General features: G+C 38.1%; 1 protein-coding gene across 2 annotated transcripts in view; it reads right to left on the bottom strand.

Moving 5' to 3' along the window:
* The window catches only part of APBA1 (amyloid beta precursor protein binding family A member 1), a 77,105-nt gene that overhangs the window by 22,041 nt on the left and 35,383 nt on the right, over window positions 1–19,681 (bottom strand). For both annotated transcript variants that reach the window (XM_039710060.1, XM_039710061.1), the window contains exons 2-4: window positions 17,200–18,404; window positions 6,349–6,450; window positions 3,057–3,096 (exon numbers count right to left, since the gene is read on the bottom strand). In XM_039710060.1, the coding sequence (XP_039565994.1) occupies window positions 3,057–3,096; window positions 6,349–6,450; window positions 17,200–18,351 (1,294 nt within the window). In that variant the 5' untranslated portion in view covers window positions 18,352–18,404. The remainder of the gene's footprint in view (window positions 1–3,056; window positions 3,097–6,348; window positions 6,451–17,199; window positions 18,405–19,681) is intronic.

Here is a 19,681-nt window from a genome sequence, read left to right as displayed (position 1 = left end):
CAACTGCCTCACCACTGTCTTCACCATGGCCTGCAAGGGGAGCTCTGCTCTGGCACCTGGAGCACCTCCAGTTCTTCCTTCTCCACTGACCTTGTCTTCAGAGATTCTTCTTTTACACATTCCCAGCCCTTTCTTCTCTGGCTACAGCTGCTGTGGTGCAGTCTTCTCCCCCTTCTTAAATACATTAACCCAGAGGTGCTACCACTGTCACTAATGGGCTCAGCCTTGGCAAGTGGTGGGTCTGCCTTGGAGCCAGCTGGTGCTGACTCTATCAGAGAGGCAGGAAGCTTCCAGCAGCTTCTCACAGAGGACACCCTTGTAGCCACCCCACTACCAAAACCTTGCTACACAAACCCAGTACAACATCTCTCCAGCAAAAACTACAATTGTAATCCAGCCTGTTTCTCACAATAGCTCATTCTTTTGTGAGTATGGATCAGCTTGGAGCAAAACAACCTGTGATTTTTCACTGTGATAAAGAGACAGATTGCTTGCTCCTCACCCACCAAAAACAGCCTTGCAATTCTCAGACCAACAGTCACAAGCAGAAAGAGGAAAAGTGCAGTTTCATAGCAGCCATCAGCCTCTTTCTTGCTTATGCATTAACCACAGTTGGTGCAACAGGTAGAACAATCTCCCTGGAATGCTCTACACATACCACACAACACAGTATTTTTATGCCACAGACCTTTAAAAATAGTAGTCCTAATAAGGATACTGTGGTAAAGTACTGAGTTAAATAAAAATGTTATTAAATAGACAGAGCATGGGCTCTCTTGATGGCAAAGCAACACTATTAGTCCATAGATCCTTAAAGACCCAACACCTATCAACTTCTGCAGAAAGTGACGGGGTGTGAAGTGTTCATAACCAAGCAATGCAAATCATTACAAAGCAGTACTTACGATTTGTAAGATTTTTGGCGTTGGGCAGCTTTATCTAAAAATTTTATACAAAAATATGGTGTCAAAATGGAACATTTTGACACCATATTAAAATTGCCATGATTCAAAAGCGAGGCTGGTTAACTTAAGAAAACTCCTGTTCTTAGAAGTTAGGGAAAACAACTGTTCTTCAAGACAAGTGGGAATATAAATCATATTAAATAATGCTCATGGTATGTTCACATTTTATCACAAAACACCTGTGCTTATGTTTGTCTTTCTTTTTTCCTCTAAAATCAAGGGCTACCTTGTACAAGGGCTTTAAGTTCCAAATTACTAAGAATGCCAATTTTGTTCTAACGATAACATATAAGACTAACAACCTCTCAGAATGAGCATGGGTAGCTTTGGCCTCAAAGAAAAGCAAGTCATTAATATGATTAAATTAAAAAAGAAAGACCTGGAGGCAAATATCACACTGAAACTACAAACACAGACAGAAGCACACATACAAATGTTGTGACCAGGCTTGTCTTATCATTTTTTTAAATACAAAAATTTATGACAAGCAATTTTAAGATGCCAACTCCAGTGTGCAGTTTGCTGAGGCAGTACATATCTCGAAAATTGTTAAAATGAACAGTCACTGGCAAGCACATGAACTAAAGAAATTTAGTGATTTCCTTAGGGAAATTCATACATCTGGAAGTACTACATAGTTTCACAGAAATCACACAGCATTTTAATGTTGCTATTTATTACTCTACACATCAAGGCCATTTCACCACTTCCACCACTATACTAAAGAGGTGCAAAATCTTTTATAACACAATTTCTTCTATCATTTTTATAGTACAAGTCAAAATGGGGGAAAAAAAAGTGGGCAACAGTGTAAGACTCTAAGAAAGTGCATATTAAACCCCAAAAAGGTGTGCTCCAATAGCATCAGAGGTGAACATACAAACAGTGGTGCTTTTTAGAATACCTCTTCCTTTTAGTATCTGTGACAACAAAACTATTACCTCTATAAAAACATAGCATAGGTGCTGGCAAATTTTTCCTTGGACTGCTGGTGCATAAAAATGGAACATTTGTAATTTTAAGGAATTTTGTGCTGGACCAAGCATCAAGAAAATTTTAGTGTAAGTTTTTTTTCCCCCCTAAGGCAGAGATAATTACTTTTAAAATATAGTTATATATTCCTATATATAGAATAAAGTCCCTTGATAGACAGGACTATCAATAGGAGATGTATTTAAATTCTAAGAGAGATTCTTCATTGTTGCAAAATTCCAATGCTTAGCTATGAACTAACTGACATTCTGGCCAGAGACTCCAAAACAGGCAGCTTACACTCTGAAGACTAAAACAACAATAATTTGCAGTCTAAAGAAAATGATCACATTATCAATTAAACACAGTACACTGTAAAGCAGTCCAAAGAGTGACGAGGAAGTCCATATAAAGTATTAGATAGATCAACTGTATTTCTAAAATTTCATCAAGCACATGGAACAACCACTGTCAATGGAAAAGGAAAAAAAAACCTTATATTTTCTGCCGCTGTCATAACTGCACACAACTTGTGTTCCTCCTGCAGTATACATAGGATGCAGACTCAAACAAAAAGTAACAGCAGGTCGTGTGGCAGGTAACTTGCTTTTTCACATTGTTCTGAAAAAAATTCAGCACTACTGAAGCCTTAACTCTGACATTGCGATGCAGTATTTAACTAAGCAGATTTTCACTGGCAGGCCTGCCCATAAATCCAGCTGAGATTAGTCTGATCCTGCCATGAAATCAATGCTGGACAGAGCACTATAGTCTTCTTGCTTAGACTGTTTTCCTTGTCCACACACATTCTTACATGTTGTGTAAATACCATAAAAAAAGCAGTGCTTTAAGTGGTACTGAGGAAAAGAAACCAACATAACTGATACAGAAACAATAAAAGAAACACCAAAAAACTAAAAGCTCCATGCTTCCGAATTTCTAAAGGAGCACAATAAGATTTAGCTCAGGTTCTAAATTAGACGCAATTTAATCTAAATCAGTACATCCTACCGTAGCAGCTTTTCTATTCAGCAAATAAAAGTAAAATTTTATACATTATAAATACAGGTGGGTTTTTTGATGTGAAAAAAACATTTAGAAACTGTAGAACTAGCTTACCTTCAACATACGTTGGAAATGAAGCCAAGCTTTTTCTGGACTGTAATTAAGACAAAAAGGATTTCAAACAGAACATAGCATGCACAAATACGCATTAAAAATTTCTCTGTGCCAAAAAAAACCCAAACTTAAATTAGCCATAGTTATTAGTAAAAAATAGAACCACTTATTATTATTTACATTTATTATTTTCAAGCTCTAAGCACCTACTAGAGTAAATTCAATGTATTCCATTTGTGTCTATTTAGTAGACCAAATATGGTAAGACCAGACTTCACTTACTTGTTGGTCTTCACTAGTACATTAATTATCTACCAATAGGTACACTACATTTAATAATCAAAAAACATGGAGGAAAGTACATAATACTTCAAAGATACTGGATCTTTCAACTACAAATAAATGCATACAGGAATATAAAAACTGCACTTTACTGTTATAATTCATGACTAAAACCATCATTAACAAAATACAGTTATTCATTAGGAATGGTTTTAGATGTATCCCTCATATTAATAGTGCCTACAAAGCTTCCTAGATTTTAATAGGATAGGGAGCAGTCTCTGTTCTCTGGGATAACTGGATTCACCATGACCTCAGCACCAACTGTGCTTACACGGTGTTGAGCACAAAAACACATTTGGTAGTACCAATTACATAAATAGTGAAGGAATAAATAGAATCTTGACTTGTGCATGTAAATACATACACTAAAGTAATACCATGCATCCTACTGGTATTTTCTGTGAAAGACTATGAGACTAACCCTTCAGCCACGACTTTCAGTGAGTGAGATTCACCAGTTTGTTTAATTAATAAAATAAACCACATATAAAAATTTATCAAACAAAACTGGGTGTGGCACTATATAATTTCTAATGGATATATAAATACCTGCTGCAATCATAGGCAAGTAAGTGGATAGTTAATGAATCTATGACTGACTGTACTAGCAGTAACTCCTCCAATAACTGCCTAATATCATTCACTTAAAAGAAAATCTATACACATGATCAGAATAATGCATAAAACCTCCAAAAACAAGTATATTTCCAGATTATATACATAGAAATATATGGCAAATTATTTTTCTTTGCAACAGGCAACTTACCAAGGTCTGTGTACTGATGGAAAACTCAGGTAAAACTAGAAAGGCGACAGTTATGTAACAGGTTGACTGACTTAACCTCAAGGAGTCTTTTCCTTCGTAAAATATGGAAAATTGATATGACAAATAATATTTTTAAAAATTATGCATGTCTTGCTATAAAATAAAATTTGTGAATTAAAAACAGAAGGCATGGGACACAGACAACTGAGCCTGTGCAAACTTTAAGTTCTTTTCATTCCCTATGAAAATTACTAATCTGAGAATCCTGTCCATCAGGCTCTGTACTAACATAAATAAAGATGTCAATAATCAATGATCTTCTGCTGCCAACGCATTTAAGCTGCTGTGAGGACATGGACATGCCTTTTCACATCTGTGGCTCTTTCACCAGTTCAGATGAATGCTTCCACTAGCCTACCTATCCATATAGACTCCAAGAACTGTTTGTAATAGTTGCTGATGTAGTTCTAAAGGGGTCATTCAAACACTGGGCTCTGACAGGCTTCAAGGACCAATCCCCTACAAATGAGAGACAGCTCACATACATAAATACTACACAAAGTATTTATTTCTTTTTAAGCAGTGAACAAAGTCTTTGAAACAGATTCAGCAACTGTTCAGCACCCTTAACTAACAACTTATTTTCAGGATAGAGTGGTGCAAACCACTGTCATGTATGCCTTTATTCTCACACACAAATATAATTTTTCTTGTTCATTACCCAGGTAGAAAGGCATTCTACAAAAACCATTAGAAGAGTAAAGTAACAGGTAAAGTTACCAAGAGGTGGAAACCTACACCTTTTAATTTTACATAGCCATGAGTAACGAAATATCAAATATCAAGGTCATTAATACTTTATTACTTTCAATAATCTTGTTATCTGCTATTATAAATTTATATTTAATAAAAATGTTTCTCTAAGACCTAAAAATCCAGAAATTATGAGACTGCTTTATCACTTTTGTTCTTGCATTAGAAATACTAAAGTGGGAATTATTCCCCATCTGAGGGAAACTAATAGCCCAATACATTCTACAGTGAAACCTGGTTTACCACCTCTGTAACGATATGTAAGCACATCCTAACAATTGAAATAAACATTGTTTCATTTGTTTCCTTTTTTTGGAGAAGTTTACTGATACCTAAAAATAACTAAAATATAAAATACATAGTGATAAAGTCTGTAGCAAAGAATGCTTAAGGCTTTAATAAGCTAACATTAAAGCAGACGAAAACTTAAAGGCATGATCTACAGTTGAAAACTTCAGAATATGAAAAATTATGGGCTTTCTCAGTCTTCTCAAATTTTTCATTATTTTGTAAATGCAAATGCAGGCTGGCGCAATTACATGTTACAATCTTTTCTATTCCTTGATAATTGCAAAAGTAAAAAGGAACAAATGGATAACCTGTGTTTCATTTTTAATCCACTCACAGTAGATCAGGTTTTTAATTTTGGAAGATAACTCATCCATTGCTATGAGTAACAATACGGCATTTTATTATGGTAGTTTCTAGACTGCTTTCAAGTTTATGAAAAAAAGGCAAATAAACCAGATTTTCACAGATTTTTCTGTTAGAACCTGCCACTCTATCCAAATCCCAATCCTTTTTTCAAATTATTTTCTTTTTACACTATGTGCAGTTCTATCCACACTTATTTTGTATTGGTGGAAGTACTGCAGCCAGATGAGGGGAAAATCCCCAAACTATGTAGCTTTATTCTGAGAAGCTTCGAGTCAGGAATTGAATTCTGATTAAGAATCACTTGTAGGCCACAATGACAAAATATTAAGCAGCATAATTTATTATGTAATAATTTAATTTAAGCACTTTTTCATCTGGCTGACACGTACTCTTTCTTAGTGGGGGGGAAAAGGAAAACGCTTCTTTGTTTTGTCTCTGCTACCGAGGGGATGTTGGCTGTTTGGTAAATCAGTACCCTGCAGCCTATTAAACAAATTTAGTGACAGCTGAACACAGAGTCAGAAATGCCATGACAAGAAGTCTTCAGTATGTTAGAAATTCAGTCAGACACCCAGGTAAGCATAAAGTAAAGAAGCATAAGGAAAGAAAAAAAAGAAGAAAAGGGATTGCACAAGTACAAGGGAGCAAGGAAAATTAAAAGGCATAAGCAGTATGAACCAGACTGCAGCCTTTAAAAAGGTTTTACTCTACCTCTTTATTAGTGGAAACCTCTGCTGTACTGCAGGCATCCTGGTGATGTTGTCTGCTTGATGATTCAGCACCGCGAGGTGAAGAGGAATCTGGAGATGGAGACTAGACATGGCAAGAAAATCGAAAGGTATTGTGAGTGCCCGATATAGAAATTAGTCTTTCGTTTTCTACATCCTATGCTCTGATATTCTAAGAAAGAAAAGTTATAGTCACTTAAGAGTAAGCTGTCATGGGAGACAAGTGAAGTGACCTTAAGCAGCACACAGGGATTCAGCTAAAGTTTATTTAGTTGTCAAACTGTGAGAAATTAATAAAAGACTGAAACTTCCCCAAAAACACTTAGGCCGCCAGGTATTATTAACCTGAAGTGCTAAACTAATCTAATCTGAGCAGAGGAAGGTCACAGCAGTTGTCCATAAAGGTTATTCCATTATTTTAGAAAACAACTTTTATCAACTGTGCAGAGTAATATTGATGTATTCAAGATTTTATTGATATATTCAATGACAATTCAATACCAGTATAGTCAAGAACTGGGATTCCTCAATCTAGATACAGTAAAGACTTGGAAAATATTCAACAGTTCATGCTGTCAGCTCAGTACATGCTCTTTAGATCAGATTTTCTCATTCTTCTCCTTTTTCCATGAACAATTCAGTGGAGAAACTGTCTATGTGATTGACCAACAAGTATCTTGATAAAGGGGAAGAATGTTCTTGGAAAGGATATTCTAATCATAGACAACTCCTAATGAATGCTGGTGATCATAAAATGCTGTAGCAAGGTATCTGAAGTACAGAGCAGGGGGTCCTGGTATGAGGGTGTGACACACTCAAGAACACAGAATGTGGAATTAATGAAGGTGACCGAAATGAAAGAGTACAAAGCTTTAACCCAGCAGACATTTTTAGAGGAAGATTTTAAGGAGATGCCTAAAAAATATGTCTGCCCAAGCCAAAATGGAAATCCTCAAAAGGGAAATTTATCATTTACCTACAGCTGGGTATTCAGCCCAATAGCCGTGGCATTCTACACACTCCTTTAACATAGGAAGAATGCATCTCTAGTTGTGCCAGCTCAACAGTTCATCACTGATGGCAAAACAAATCAAATGCTACTCTCATATTTTCATAAACAGTGTGACATAGCTTTTCTCTGAGCCAATGAGTCCTATCAGAAAAGGGATAAATTTCCAGGGGCCTGAGATGGCAGCAGCTCCACCCTCATACTCTGCATCTATTGCAGCTGAAAAATTCGGTTCCATGAAATAGTCTATAAAAACCCTACAAAACAAAACCAGGAACAAAAACTAAAACCCCAAACATCTAAGTTTCTCTTAGCACCCCTTAGATATGAAATGAAACAAGAAAACATAACTCCCTTCTCCACTTCCTTCTCTTCACAGACATTCCTCTATCTCTCAGCTAATAACTAAGTACTAAATTTATGGTTAACTAATAGATGCTTCCAAAGAGCTAAGAAGCAATTCTTTTAGATATCTCCTGTGTTAAAGAGTGGTCCCTTCATCTCCCTGTACTTTGAATCACAACTGCAAGACAGAAGATGCAGCTGTGAAACAATCTCCAGAAAGCTGGCATGTGGTTGCACCATCAGACTGAAGAATTATTTGCCACACAGAGCACATGAGCAGGGGCTGTGGGAGAGATACAGGCTCCCTTGAGTTGCTCTGTAATCACCAGTCAACAGTGCAACTGCACAAATAGCAACTTCTATTTACATAAGAAAGAGTTTTCATGGTGCTCACATTCTTATTATTATGCAGTATTTATGTATTAGGAATAAATTTAAATGGTGCATTATACTATCAATACAATAATGGCATCTAGACATTGTAGCATTCAGCTTTAAACAAGAAACAAATCAAGTTATGCCTGAGATGTGTACGTGCATGCACACAAAAGCGCTCTTTATGATGGCTGAAAACTCTCATATTCACATACTGAAGGATAAAGATTAGTGATTTCATTTAAATCAGACAATTAGCATTAAGAAATGGCACATCACTTCAAATGTACTAGCAGTTACTCTAGTAGCACTGTAAGTACCTTTACTCAGGTACTTTTATCTACAAAGTGTCAGAACTACGTTATTACATGCCTTTCTATATGTTCAAATACAGAGTCTGAATGTCTGCTCAAATATGTGTTTTGGGCGAGAAAAACCCCCAAGCAGCAACAACCAAACAAACAACACCCTCCAAAACCAAACCAAGAACCAGAACTACCAAACCCAAATATCAAACATCTTACAAAGTCTGCTGCATGACAGGACATGAGAGCTGTCCTTGAAAACATTTGTACAGGAAAGTCCAGTCTTTGAAGAATTAACACTCAGATCTCTTTGACATCAAAATGCATTTTTGGAAGTACTGTATATAACATACAAGAAAAGAATGCAGTCACAACAATAACAAGAAATATTTTGATGGATCACAGTGAATAGATAATTTGCACAGCTGCTCTAAACAAAGTCTGAAATAAAGGCTTAGTGACTATTTCACTGTCATTTGTTATTAACAAAACAAGTTTTAGAAGCCTAACAAAGTTGTTGTCAGAAGAAACACAGTAAAGTCACATGATGCATGCTCTTATTAGGCACAGAGGTCTATCAATGGATTTTTTTTTACATGAAGCAGTAAAAGACTGACAGCTATCCTTTTTTCCCTTTAATATCTACTTACATTTTTCTTATGATACTCAACCTGGTACATCCAAAAATTCTCCATCTCAATTTTGGCGTTCTTTGACTCTAACTAAAATGCAACCCACTCCACCTGAGAAACCTTCCTTGCTCTTGTGCAGAGGGGTTTAGTAAAGGACCTAGTAAAAGGAGAGGATTGTGTTGCATCTAACCTATCCAAGTCAATCAGCTGTTTCCTATACAGCTCATGAAGAGACATGTAACTGACACTGAAACACTGAAACTCATAGAAGCTGTATTGCTTTATGTGCTTTTAGCAGCAGATCAATTGAAGAGAGTACAGCTTATGGGTCACATAGGCTAGGACAGAAGGGATAACATCATAGAGTCATAGAATCTTTTATATTGGAAGGGATCTTAAAGATCATCTGAATTTTACTGCCCTGCCATGGACAGGACACTTTCCAATACACTGAGTTACACAAAGACCCATCCAGCCTGGCCTTGAACACTTCCAGGGATGTGGCACGTGGATAAACTGTGCCAGTGCGCCCCCACTCCCATGCTAAACAATTTTTCATGGTATCTAATCTAAAGCCACTCTGTTGATTTGAAGTAGTCCCCCCCTGTCCTGTCACTACATGCCCTTGCAAGAAGTCTTTCACTGATGAGCATCCCTAAGTGCTTACCTGCAGAGCTGCTCTCAATTAACTATTTATTCTTCCAGTTTGTGCTTCGGAGTGCCCTGCCCATGTGCAGGACGTTGCACTTGGCCTTGCTGAATTTCATGAGGCTCTCACAGGTCAGGTCCACCTCTCAACCCTACCCATGTCCCTCTGGATGGCAACGCTTCCCGCCAGTGTGCTGACCACACCACTCAGCTTGGTGTTGGCAAACTTGCCAAGGGTGCACTCAATCCCACTGTCCATGTTGCTTGCAAAAATGTTAACAGTACTGGTCATGTTTTGTTTTGAAAAAGGTAGTTTATTCAGAGTTTTTTTATACTACCATATATGTGGACAAACCCACAAATGCTTCAGAAATTCAAGATTCACTTAAACAACAGGACATTACTTATTTGACACTAATGTCTACCTACAGGTATATATCGGCACAGGTATGGCAAAGTCTCCTTGTACATTATTAGCTCAGGAGACAATCAGATAAAGCAAGGGTTTAAATTTTATTTATTTTAGAGACAGTGCACTGAAAAGAACCCACACAGTATTAGAAAAGGTCAAAGCACTATGGAATCTTCAGGTTCAATACGCAAGTATAGCCAGATGCATTCTATCACAAGAACCGCCTTTATCAGGACAACTATGGCAGTAAATCCCCAAGGTTTTAGACCAAATATGTGATGGCAGTGTCCTCTGTCATTTGTACAGCTCAAATTCTGTTCACTAAAATACAGACTGAGACCATACGGCATAAATACCCGTAAAGAATTAAGCTAAAAGCAAATGATTATTGGTTGTCTTCGTTGAAAATTTGTTTTAAGTACAGTGCTAAAAATGGTGGGCTTGATAAAAATGGTACCAACTTAGCACTTTACACATACCTGCATACTGTGGCACAATCTATGCAATTCAACTTATAATTCTGACATATGGCTTTAACTGTGTACTGTAGTTCTGGTATAACTGCCTCTGCACATACCCCGTGCACTTACCTAACAGTTTGCTGGGTGGTCCAGGACCTGCCCCCTGTCAGTTTGTGCATACATGACAGGACAAGATGACCTGAGAGAAGGTTACTGGCTGAACCGCTCCTTCAGAACAACACATCTGATTAACTGTTACAGCACCTCTCCACAGAAGAATTTCAGGCAGCCAAAAGAGATTCCCCCAAAAGGCTCCTCCTGTGCCCAAGACAACTGGTAAGCACCATTTATCAATTCAGCTACCACCCTGGGTAGTTAGCATCTGAAGTGAGGGGCTCTGTCAACTGGCAGCTGTTGGGCCAGGCCTCTGCTGACTGATCCAACACCTGACCCATGCAGTTGCTGCCACAGAAATTACCAATTTGCGTATGGCTAAGACACTTGCTGGTAGTCAACAGAAATCATTCCTGCCTATGCAGATAACACCACATACAATAGTCTTATTACACATTTAACAAAGGAGGTGTTTTGTACATGGCTTAAGGAAAACAATAGCAATGGATCAGACATGCTGGAGCAATCACATAGGATCACAGACCAACTGTATCTAAGAACAAATGCAGTTTGGGAAGTCTTGGTTTGTGGAATTTCCCCTGATCCAGGTGATGATGTTCTGAAAAGACAGAGCCTCCTGTCACTTACCACCATCAGGACAACAAAAAATAATCCCACTTCAGAGACCTGACTCAGTGCTTGCTGCTTCTTTGAGCATGGACTTCCTTAGCCATAGTTTCACTTCGACTTCCAGTGCAGTTTTATGTGTAAGTCTGAAAAAAATCACTGTGGATTCCTCCTGCGTGTTCAGAAGATTTTAACTATAGCAAGTGCTGTTTTAGTTTCCAACACAGAAAACTCAAGTTATTTTAATCTTTCAATAATTTAAAAATATAATCAAACAAAACAATATTCAAGGGGTTATGTATCCAATGCTCACCATGTTTAAAACCAAGCAACTCTGGGAGTTTATTGGGATGCACAAGCACACAAGTAAATCTGGGAGTGTTTGTCTCCAAACAGACCAATTGCTAAATTGAAGTCTTGTTCTGTGTGACTGATGAATAAAATGCTTGGTGTTTTAGTTTGCTTTGGTTCTTCAGTGATTTTTGGTTGGGGGATTTGGGGCTTTTTGCCCTGCATAAACTGAAGTCTGGGTCTCTTATAAATGATGGAAAGCTGACCTACATTTTGTGTGCTCAACCAACAGTTTTAAAAGACCAACTCAGAAAAAAACTCAACAATATACTCTCAATAAAAATTCATCTTTATTTCAATTGTTTCCTTTCACTTTTTCTCCTCAGTTCATTTATTACTGAAGCCTGCTTAATTATTTAAAAGACTTCTCCATTGCCTTTTAATAATACATTACTCCTGCTGTGGAAAAAGTGAGGCAAATTCATCTCCATGAAAACACTGAGGTATCCAAATTGAGAAAATCCTGCAACTGAGAAGGCAAGGGTTGAAATGAAATATACATAATCAAAAACAACAGAGAAGCACAACAATGCAGCTCAGTTCTGTTCCACCTGGCAGATTTGTCTTCAGTTCTGAATTTCTACTTCACAAATCCAAACCACCCATATATGTGATTTTACTATGTGTTAGGGTTTATTCTAACATTTCACCACTTCAAATGTGTGCAAAGGAACAGAGATTATAAACACCAGTGACAGGACGACATGAACAAAACTTGGTTTTCAGATCTTTAACCCTGTGGATAACTGAACAGAACTCAGAAAAAAGTCATGGTAATTGGTTCTCAAATTGGTTATTTCAACTTCCAAACCACTGTTTTCTTCTGATTATGGCAGAGTTGAAGCATTCAGGCTGCTTCCACTCTATTTAATTCACAGCCCAAGAAATTGTATTTGACTTTTTGAGCCTTTAAGTGCTTTTCTCAGTAGGTTTTTGTACATCCACAACATCCGCAACTAAGTAAGCCACTCTTCTCAAAGCTCTGTAACAAAGATACTTTTTTTCCATACACTTTAAACACCAGAATATTTCATTGTATTTTGAATTATCTACTACACAAAACTGAAATCCTTTCCACTTGAACATGTGGATGAACATTTATCCTCAAATCCAGATCCATGCACTGCATATCTTCTGTTAAGACCTTTAAATATCACAATTTCTGTGCTTGGCTAGGCACATTCACAGCAGGTTTCCAGTGGAGAATCTGACAAGAATGGTGGGCAAGAGCTACCTAAATGGGATATGGGCCTACCCTTCCAGCGAGATAACTGTGTGCATCTAAAATGTATTTTCCTAAAGGGTCCCTTACTCCACTACTCTCAGGCACAGGTGTTACTACAAGGTTCATGCTTAACCTTTTTCATAGCTCCAGCTATTAACTTTTCATCATATTTCATTATGATGAAAAGGCGGAGAGAATTGGGATTGTTCAGTCTGGAAAAGAGAAGGCCTTGGGTAACCTAAGTGCAGCCTTCCAGTGCCTGAAGGCTGCCTAAATGAAAGCTGGAGAGAGATTACATGCAAGAGTATGTAGTGCCAGGACAAGGGGAATGGTTTCAAACTGAAAGAGGGCAGGTAAAGATTAGATACTAGGAAGAAATTCTTTATTGTGAAGATGGTAAGGCACTGGAACAGATTGCCCACAGAAGATGTGGCTTCCTCATCCCTGGAAGTGTTCAATGACAGACTAGATGGGGCTGTGAACAACCTGGTCTAGTGGGAGGCTGGAACTAGATGATCTTTAAGGTCCCTTCCACAACAAACCATTCTATGACTTCATGATTTTATGAGTGAACAAAATCTCTCCATTTCACACTCAAAAACCACAGTCTTGTTCCACAAGAAGCAACAATGCAGTCCCACAGTCTTTTCCATCAAGGGTCAGTTTCCTGATGCCATATTCCTTGCAGCTGTGCAGCAGTAACTGCTATTGTATTTGAAAAAGAGATCTTCATGAAGCCATATCCAAATGATGGTCTGCTTTGGTTCAAAAGGTTTCTGATAAACAGACTTTGGAAATATGTGCCAATTGTACAGATCTCATTTGTGTGGCAAATGTTAAAAATACTCTTACTGCCTTTATTCAAAAGACACTGAGAATTTTTCAGCTTTTACCAAATACACAAGTACAACACCTTTCCCACAAACTCACTGGCCAGACCACCTCTGATTCAAGTGAAAACATGCATCATTAAACCAGGGTGCAACAAAGTACACAGCAGCTAATATTCTCCATTGTTAAATATTAAACAGGTACCTCTTTAAACTATTTATTTATTCACAGAAGTCTGCTACCTGCCTCCTACACCACAGGACTACCAGAGTTTATTGCAGCAGAATTGTCCATGGGCAGTGAGCAATTTACTTTTCTCATACACCTTACCAAACACTTCTTTTGAAAAGAAATGTCAAGGAATGACTGATAATCCTGGTAGATTAATCTGTGAATAAAACTGGAATCAATCCACACAGATACAGCGATCTGTACCTTTCTTACTGTCAGAGTCATTGCATGTCTTTCCTAGCAGTCCCAAACTATACCTAGCTGCAGGCCAGCTAAACACTTCTAAATTATTAGCTTCTTAAAATACTCTCTGGACACTTCTAAATGGCATGCTACCAAACATTCTGCTGTGAATGCATTACTCAAATGCTTAGCACTGCGGAGTAATAGTCACTTTCTTGGGAAAAAATGCAAAGGAGACTTGTATTTAATGAGCCTCAACCACAAATCATTCTTCTTGCTTCACTGGTCTCCAGTGGACAGCTTCTAGCTCTGTTGTTTGTGTCTAAAGAAGTCTTATGTACCACATGATTCAGAAGGCAATATTATTAGAAATATTTTCAGGTAAGTTCTATCTCTTAACGAAAACTGTTTAACATAATTTGAGGGTAGTTTTCAAAGTAGACCTGCAAAATAACTGAAGGCAAAAAAAGCATCCAATTTGCATTATTTATCTGTAGCAATTTGATACTTCTGGGGCAAGAAAATGGTGTCTGCCTGAAGGTAAAAACACTCACATTTCCAGGCCAATACTACAAATCAGACTGAAAAACATCTCTGGCATATACCGGTTACACTGAAAAGCCCCCATCTGAGATTGTGTGTTTTTTCTTGAGGAAGACAGAAGAACAATTTACAATTAGATGAATGGGGTCCAATTACATTTTTATTACAATGACCACTTATGGTCACTTAGTCAACACAAGCTATTTTTGCCCAATTTACAGCTAAGCAATTCTAGGAATGCTGCTTTAAAGAAATCAGACAATTTTTGAGTTGCCATCTAAATTAAAGAATCCAGTAAAGCAAATATTTATCTCTTCAGGGAAAAACAAAATTCCTAGTCAGTTCCAAGTCCCTTCTACAAGTCTTCTCCTCAATCTGCTATAGATCATCTAAATTATTTGTGTAACTTACTTCTTCCTTCTGAGAACACAGACTTATTGTGCATCTCCAACCATCACTTCTCTCTTTGCTGAGCTATAACAACTGTAATTATAAATCACTGTTTTGATTTCAGCCAGCCCTGAAAATTTCAGTCAGGTTCTTATCTGACATGGTACAAAAAATATTGAATGAGGGATCAAATTTTTGGTGCAAAATGGGAACCTCTTTGTACTTCAATATCTAATGTATGCAGAGTCCAATAAAAACACTGTTTTGCTCAGTATGTGAGCATACCAGGCTAAGTCATATCAGCACATCTCAAAAAAGTTCAATTCTGCAAGATGCACCTGGGTTTTGGAGAGCAGGTGAAGCACCTTCAGAAGAACTTGATGCTCTCAGGATCCACAGCCTAATGTCACCAAGACCATCACGGCACTCTGTTACAATCAGTTAAGAACCAACAGGAAGTTCTTTGATCTTCCAAGCAGTAACAGCATTTTCAGACAATACGGTAAATAAAATGTGTAGAAAAGAGTAATGTGATCTATTTGAAAATGAGGACAGAAATAATTTTAGTTTTGTAAACTTCTAAAGTTAAGTTAAAAATGATTCCACACAAAATAATTCGGGAAGATTTCTTTCCCCATATGACTGCAAATCAACTCTGTAACAGATATAACTTTTAAAATATTTGTAGAAATAAATTTTGCAATGTAGTTGTTTGTTTGGGCTTTCTTAAAGATTCAATTAGGTTTTCTATTAAGAATCAAGAAAAAACCCTACAACACCCTCATCACTGTGTTTCTAACAGTTTTGCAGGAAAAAAAATCTGGAAGCTGTATGTATCAATCGGTTTGCATGTTTTTACAGCACCCTAAACACCATGCTCCAGAAATCTCTTCCTATCTGTAGAATACTAGCCTTCCTCATTTTGAAGAGAGATAAACAAATCAGAAGCCTGTTACACATATATCTGGCATGTGATCTTTTTTCACCATCTGAATTCCCTTTGCATTAACTGAAGTGTCATGAATAGTTCCCATGTATTCCTAAAATGTTACAATAATTCAGTCTAAAATACCAAAATAACACACAAGAAGTTCTACTTCTGTTGTTCTTCAAAAAACCCAAACAAAAAAACCCCAAAAACAACAAAAAGAAAACCTAAAAACAAACAAACAAAAACCCAAACCCTCCTCCCACCCCACCCCAAAAAAAACCAAAAAAAACCCCACAACAACCTAACCCAAACAAAAGATCACGAAACCTATTCCACAGCAATATAGACGAATGGAGCAATGTTTGCAGGTACTTGCCCTTGAAGTATAACATAGGAACATGTAATAGACTTTTTGGTCAGTGTATTAAGCCTACCAGCTCTTTTCATGTCAGGCATAAATTTAACCCATTCAACAGTTGCTTATGAGTTTATTTTATAAAATAATGCAGAAAACTCATAAAACTTGTAACTATTAACTTAAAGACAGCTGGAACCACAATCTGGTAGACAACCCTGATCCAAGTTAAACCTCATGCCAAAAGTACACAATTTCAAAAATGCTAAAGCTTAAATCTGAACAACTGCCTTCAATACTCAAGTTGCTTTAAATACCTCTTTACATTGATAATGTAATACACTGAGGTCTGTAATACACTGAGTTCCAGAGACTTCGAGTTGACATGCAAGTTGTCTAGAATATGAATCTGACTATGCTATCATCATAAAGAATATTGCCAGATTTCTGACAGAACTGTTGGGACTGTTACATAACAGAACATGAAACCTAGAAACTTAAGAGTTAACAAAAGCATACAAAGATAGACAGTAGAAAACTGTTTGGTTGCTATCCTAAGTTATATTATGGCAGTAAAAAAATATAACAGCATTTGTTTCAGAAAAGACACATAAAGAGCTTTATGTGACAAATTCTTATACATCATACCTGAAGTGCCAGCAGAGTTAAATGAAGAAAAATCTGGTTACTTGATAATGCATGTTTATTTCTCTTATGCTCTCTATGGTACAAATTTAAAACAAAGCACTTTTTCAAGAATAAGACACAGAACAAGAATATAATGCACCCTCCCTCACTGCCATGCATGTCACAGTTAAAAGAATTAGACACATATAACCTGAGAGGTGAAAGCTTTGTGTACTCACATCCCCATCTAGTGGCCTCTGGTCATCAGAATCCCTGGATGGACTGATGTCCTGCCGCATCACCCAGATAGGCTCCTTAGGTTCATCAGGGGTATAAGGAGAACGGATGGTCCTCGTCTTCACTTCCTCAATAGCTTCTTTAATATCCTTGATGGCCAGTGAAATTGCATCTCTTTTTTCCTTGCTGTACCTCTGTATAGATTCTCCCGAGCCAGATGTAACTCGAGAACCAGATGTTAGCTGGCCATTACTTTCATGCCCACCGCTGACAAGAGCCTGGCCATGCTCCAAACTCTGCTCTGACTCTGGCATGTCTTCAGCTGCCTTATCTAAGCTCTGGGAGCTCATGCTCTGCTTCACCTCTGCTACAATCTGATCTATGTCCTCCTCTTGTTCGTAACTATCCATTCTTGGGTAGGGTGCAAACTCTGCTTCTTTTTCAGGGCTGTCAGACTCTCCATCAGACCGTTCATCATAATGGTGAAGGCGGGCACCAAGTGCCTCCTTGCGGTAATTGTCAGCTTCCTCCCTCTCCCGCTCATATTGCTGGATGCCCTCTCTAACATCAAGATCTGGTGTGTCTCCTATTTCCTCATACACATGCTCCTGCAGCCCATAGTCAGCGTAAGCCTCGGCATACTGTTCATCCTCTCCTCGGTGGAAGAGGCGATGTGTGTAGACATAACCCGAGTAGGCTGCATTCATGGCTTCCTCGTGCTCGATGGAATGGAAATGTAAGTGATTGGGCAATGTTCGGTTATGAATGGCCTCGCCATGCTCAGCCTCGGCATTCTCTGTGTACTCCTCAGACTCAGGCCTGTACTGCACTGCATATGCACTCTCATCCTCATTTTCCTGCACTCTCTCAGCATCGTAGCTGTCCTCCACTGTGGCAATCACATCTCCTTCTGCAGTATCTGTGTGATTGTGGAAACCACTCTCAGTGCTGGCTGACCGAGCTAACATGCCTTCCTCCTCCTGCCCAGACAGGCCCACGTGGCTGCTGTTGATGTGCCTTGGGTAGCGAACCGCATACCTCTGTTCCTCTTCCACCTCTGAGTGCTCCAGGTCAGCTTCCACTGACTCACTCACTGCTCTGTTTGCTGGCTCTTCACAGATCTCCCCCTCAGGTGGTCCAACCAAATGGTTCATGGCAAGTTTTGGAGAGTAGGTCACTTATTCTGCTGACATTCTGTCTATCACAGCTGAAAAGAAATTAAAAAAAAAACAACAAAACGTTTACATTTGACATTACTCCCAGTAAAAAAACTGGAGTTAATAAACAGAAGCAACGAAATGCACCCTTCCTTCCCAGCAGACAAACATTTGACTCAGCTCTGCAGTCAGGTAATAGATAGCACAACAGCATCTCCCATGCAAATGATCTCCAACAGCAGCAACCAACAACAACACCCTTGGGAATGCACTTCCCCCTTGCATGGACAAATTCTTCATGGAAGTATAATTTCCAAATAACCCCTTAGAGATACCTGCCACTGCAGTGGCATTACAATGATGCTGTCATATTAGAAAAGTTGATTTTTGCCAGGAACTGAACCATGGCAGAGATGACAGAAATATTTCACCTTAGTGAAATTATTATTGAAAGCACTTATTGAAAGTGCTCCAGCACTTTCCCCGCAGATCACTAACTTGGAGCAAAGGAAAGCTGCTGCAATGTAAAATAGCAGATTTAGTCCTGTAACAGGAGTCTGCAGCTGCTCAGATACATGAGAGTTATGCATTCAATACTTCTTCACTATGACATCTTCAGGTGAACTAGTCACCTTATGCACTTTTAAAAAATCAGCAAAAATTAAAGTTCTACTCTCAGGCCACAGAACATCTGCAGCACCTGTTTCTCCTTTGTAGAGAAGAAACAGGTCCTTTCACTTCTTCTTCCTAGATACAACACAGTTATCTTCCTGGAATCTACCTATAATCAGTTTAAGATGGCTTCCTTCCTAAACATGGTGAAGACATTTCTAATATCCGTAACCATGACTGCATTGAGACAACTGGGGCATCTCAGCCTTGCTAACTGAGTAAAAAATCTCAAAAGGTCATATGGTTACTAGAGAAGTCTGCCAATAATAAAAAATATGCAGAGAACAGAAACAGGCCTATCTAGCTCATAAGGTTTTCTTTTTATAAAACACCTTCAGGTATTTGGAACCTTGTCCTATGTGTTTAAGATGCAGTGTCATAAAGAGGACATGTCACGTCCTTTTAGCTACCAAAATCAAGCCACATATCCATAAATAAAATACAGCTCTAACTTGTGACTTACTGACAAGTACTAAAAGAAAAGGTACCTATTGAAAGACTGCTAACTTGAAGGATCTATAAAAGCATGTGTCAATAGCCAACTAAAAAAATTAATGTGAATGTGAAATAGAACTTGGATCAAATCTAGTAAACTGAGGCAGGGAGGCTCAGGTGGCACTGTGCTGACTAAATGAGCTCTGTGCAGAAGAGCAGT

Source organism: Passer montanus, unplaced genomic scaffold (assembly GCF_014805655.1).
Source record: "Passer montanus isolate IOZ18808 unplaced genomic scaffold, ASM1480565v1 scaffold222, whole genome shotgun sequence".
Taxonomy (NCBI): Eukaryota; Metazoa; Chordata; class Aves; order Passeriformes; family Passeridae; genus Passer; species Passer montanus.
The sequence above is the reverse complement of the archived record's forward strand: the minus strand, read 5'-3'. Positions and strand labels throughout refer to the sequence as shown.